The following is a 3195-nucleotide window of genomic DNA, read 5'->3' as shown; positions in this document are numbered from 1 at the left end:
TATTTTATGGACCTTTTTATTTCTTTTTTTATCATGATGGAAGGTGAGGCACTACACGTCACTGACGGAGGCCTGTTTATGGGGTGTGGGGTGCGGTGGTAGTGGGGGCTGTGGTGGTTGGAGGGGGGTGAGTAAATCACTGTGTCTGATATCTTCACTTCAGACACTGAGCTGATCACTGCTCATCCTGCTTGTTCCACATTAACTCATTATCACACACACACTCAGTCCATTAATTCTCTTGCTTTTATTAGCAGCAAGAGTACACACACACACATACACACACACACACAGTGGCCGGATGACAAGTGCTGCCTCTCCCTCCTCTGACAGCTAATGGTTTCATTAGGATTGGTGTGTTAATTGGCCGACTTTAGGGAGATGCTTGTTAATGAGGATAAATAGATTCACACCTGAGCGGGGGTCGGGGTGGAGGGTGGGGGGGGGTGCTACCCAGTCACAGCATCACTGTGGGAACTCAGATATGAGTGTCAGACTTTATGGAGGGGTGCAGGTCTGCAGGCACAGACCCCCGTGCAGCCTGAACTCAGTGGTCTTCTCCTTTGCCAGGCAGACTTATTAGCCCTGAGCTTGATTAGCACCGGGGGGGCAAAACAAAGAGCAGTATGTCAAAGCAATTAGCCCCACTGTTTGCCTCTCAGCTCCCAGGCTGACTGCAAAATGCTTCTAATCCAGGAGAGGAAGAGAGAGAGACAGAGAGAGAGAGAGGTAAAGGATGGATGGAGGCTAGTTAGTTGCAGGAAAAGAACAACAGCTGGTCCATAGGCCACTGTATGTGTGTGTGTGTGTGTGTGTGTGTGTGGTGGTAAGTGTTTGCATTGATAAGCGCTGTCCCTGTTGTCCCAATCCATCTGCTTCTCTTGCCTAGATTTCCATCCTGTGCTGTCTGGGCATGACAGACAAACACACACACACACACACACCTTGTTAGAGCCGCTTCTTTCCTCAGGGGACCCGGGGGAGGGGGGGGTCTCACACACAGACAGAATGGAAGCAGGGCAGACTGATCATTTACATAAGAGCACAGACAGAGGGACAGAGTGCGTTTGTCTTGTCATTTCACTTTATATGCACTGACCGCTGATACCACCTAGTGGTGGTCTGTACACCCTGCAGCTAGTTACAACTTTTAGAAAGTTAAATCAATGGCTGTGTGGGATGTGGAGCAAATTTTTTTGGAGATTTCTTTTGAAGATTGAGTACCGAGTACAAAGACAACGTAGTATTTAAATTGTTTTTCTTCAAAACTCTTTTTGTTTAGACCAGATGATAAATACAGCACCAAACTATAGTGCAGCTAGTACAAATTAATTTATCATTCTTAAATAACCAAAACAAAAAACAAAAAAAAAACGGTGCAGCTAGTACAAATTAATTTACCATTCTTAAATAACCAAAAAAAAAACAAAAAACTGAAAATACATTGGATAGTAAAATTATTGACATCTAGGCTAGACGTGAGGTGTTTTTGGGCCAGAAGTGGCCCTCAGGCCAGGGGTTTGAGACATTTGACAGACAGGCAGAGAGCAGCTTGCATGTCAATAATGATCTTTAATGTCCATATATACAGAACTTGAAAGAAAAATAGAATCTTAAAAATCAAATGAAATAAATACAGTATCATACAATTTCCACAATGTCTTTTTAAAGAGATATACATGGAAATCTTTTTTTTTTTTTTTAATATACTTTCTAGTTTTTTAATTCAGCCTCTGGTTTGACGGGATGAATCCTGTCCCCACCCAGAGAAATCCCTACAGCTCCCCCACATGCTCTTCATCTGCTATATATACACACATATATGTGAACAGTAATATATGTGAAATATATGTATACATATATATATACACACATATGTCACATATATAAGTTTATACACATATGTCACATATATATCACACTATATGTATATATACATGCCATATATATGTATACATATATATCACATATATAAATATATATATATATATATGTGCTGCAGGGAGAGATCTTCTGCTGTAGTGATCACATTATTTCACCCATTATCTTTTGCTCATCTGCAGTTTTTGAGACACTGTTTGCATCACAACGTAACGAGTCAGACGGTGAGACTGAGGGAAAAAGAAATCCGAGTTGTTTCCACACATGCATTTATGTTTCCAAGTGCTGGCAGATGCCATTGATCCTGAGAGACCAGTTAATCTGCCACAAGCAGAATGACATATTCTCATTTCATCGTGAGAGAGAGAGAGAGAGAGAGAGAGACGGAGAAAAAAAACAAAAAACAAAAAAACAGAAAAAGTCTACGATGTCCTTCAGTCAATATCTTCATGCCAGCACTCTTACACATAAACCATAACGTCACTGTGAACAGAAGAATCAAAGAGGACAAAAAGTAAGGATGGGACTGAGGGAGAGAACTGAGGGGGGAGTGGGCAGGAAGAGTGCAGATGAAGAGCAGGTGGGGAGGCGCACAGTTTACCGAAGCAGCTTTGAATCAGCCAATCACAGTGAAGGACAACATCAGCTGGTGCGGTTCTTCCCCATCATGGAAGAAAGAATGAAGGCGAGAAGGGCAAGTGCATATGAGGCTGTGGAATAAATACAAGTCTGTCTCCCCAGCAGTAACAGATATGTGAGTTTCCCCTCTTCCTCTTCAGCTGACGTCTCCACGATGCAACCTCCCTCGCCGAGAGCCTGCGTGCGTGTGTGTTGGATGTGTTGAGTGTGTTAAATAAATAGGTTAAAAAGCGAGAGAGAATCTCTAACTGTCTGAATGGGCAAGTCCGACTGGGAGTGAGGTCCAAACTGGAGGGTGAGCGAGCGTCGTTTGTGCGTGTGTGTGTGTGTGTGAGAGAGAGTCTACATGTCTGTTGAGGTGAGTTTCTTCATGCTGCGTCTCTGTGCCAGGCTGGACGCTGCCACTGGCTCCAGCACAGGCTGACTGGTCTTCTGGCTCAGTGCTGAATAGGTGCCAGCCATGGCTCCCTGTGAAAACCCCACCACCACCACAACAACAGAAACGATTCTTAACTGCTGTCTTTGCTCCCGTAGTAAAGTGCTGAACAGGACAAGTAGTCGTTCAGGTTCTTCTGAGTGACCAGAAAAACTTTACAGTTTTGTCAAGAACTTACATCCCTAAATCAAGATCTCTGAATATTTTAACTAATTAACTGAGTTATATGAATATAATTC

At 43.1% G+C, this 3195-nt stretch overlaps 1 protein-coding gene across 2 annotated transcripts in view; it reads right to left on the bottom strand.

Moving 5' to 3' along the window:
• Positions 1-1552: 1552 nt before the first annotated feature.
• rps6kal (ribosomal protein S6 kinase a, like) overlaps positions 1553-3195 on the bottom strand; it is an 11572-nt gene continuing 9929 nt past the window's right edge. For both annotated transcript variants that reach the window (XM_008327549.3, XM_008327550.3), the window contains exon 22: positions 1553-2988. In XM_008327549.3, the coding sequence (XP_008325771.1) occupies positions 2863-2988 (126 nt within the window). In that variant the 3' untranslated portion in view covers positions 1553-2862. The remainder of the gene's footprint in view (positions 2989-3195) is intronic.

Source organism: Cynoglossus semilaevis, chromosome 15 (assembly GCF_000523025.1).
Source record: "Cynoglossus semilaevis isolate Cse_v1.0 chromosome 15, Cse_v1.0, whole genome shotgun sequence".
Classification (NCBI taxonomy): domain Eukaryota; kingdom Metazoa; phylum Chordata; class Actinopteri; order Pleuronectiformes; family Cynoglossidae; genus Cynoglossus; species Cynoglossus semilaevis.
The sequence above is the reverse complement of the archived record's forward strand: the minus strand, read 5'-3'. Positions and strand labels throughout refer to the sequence as shown.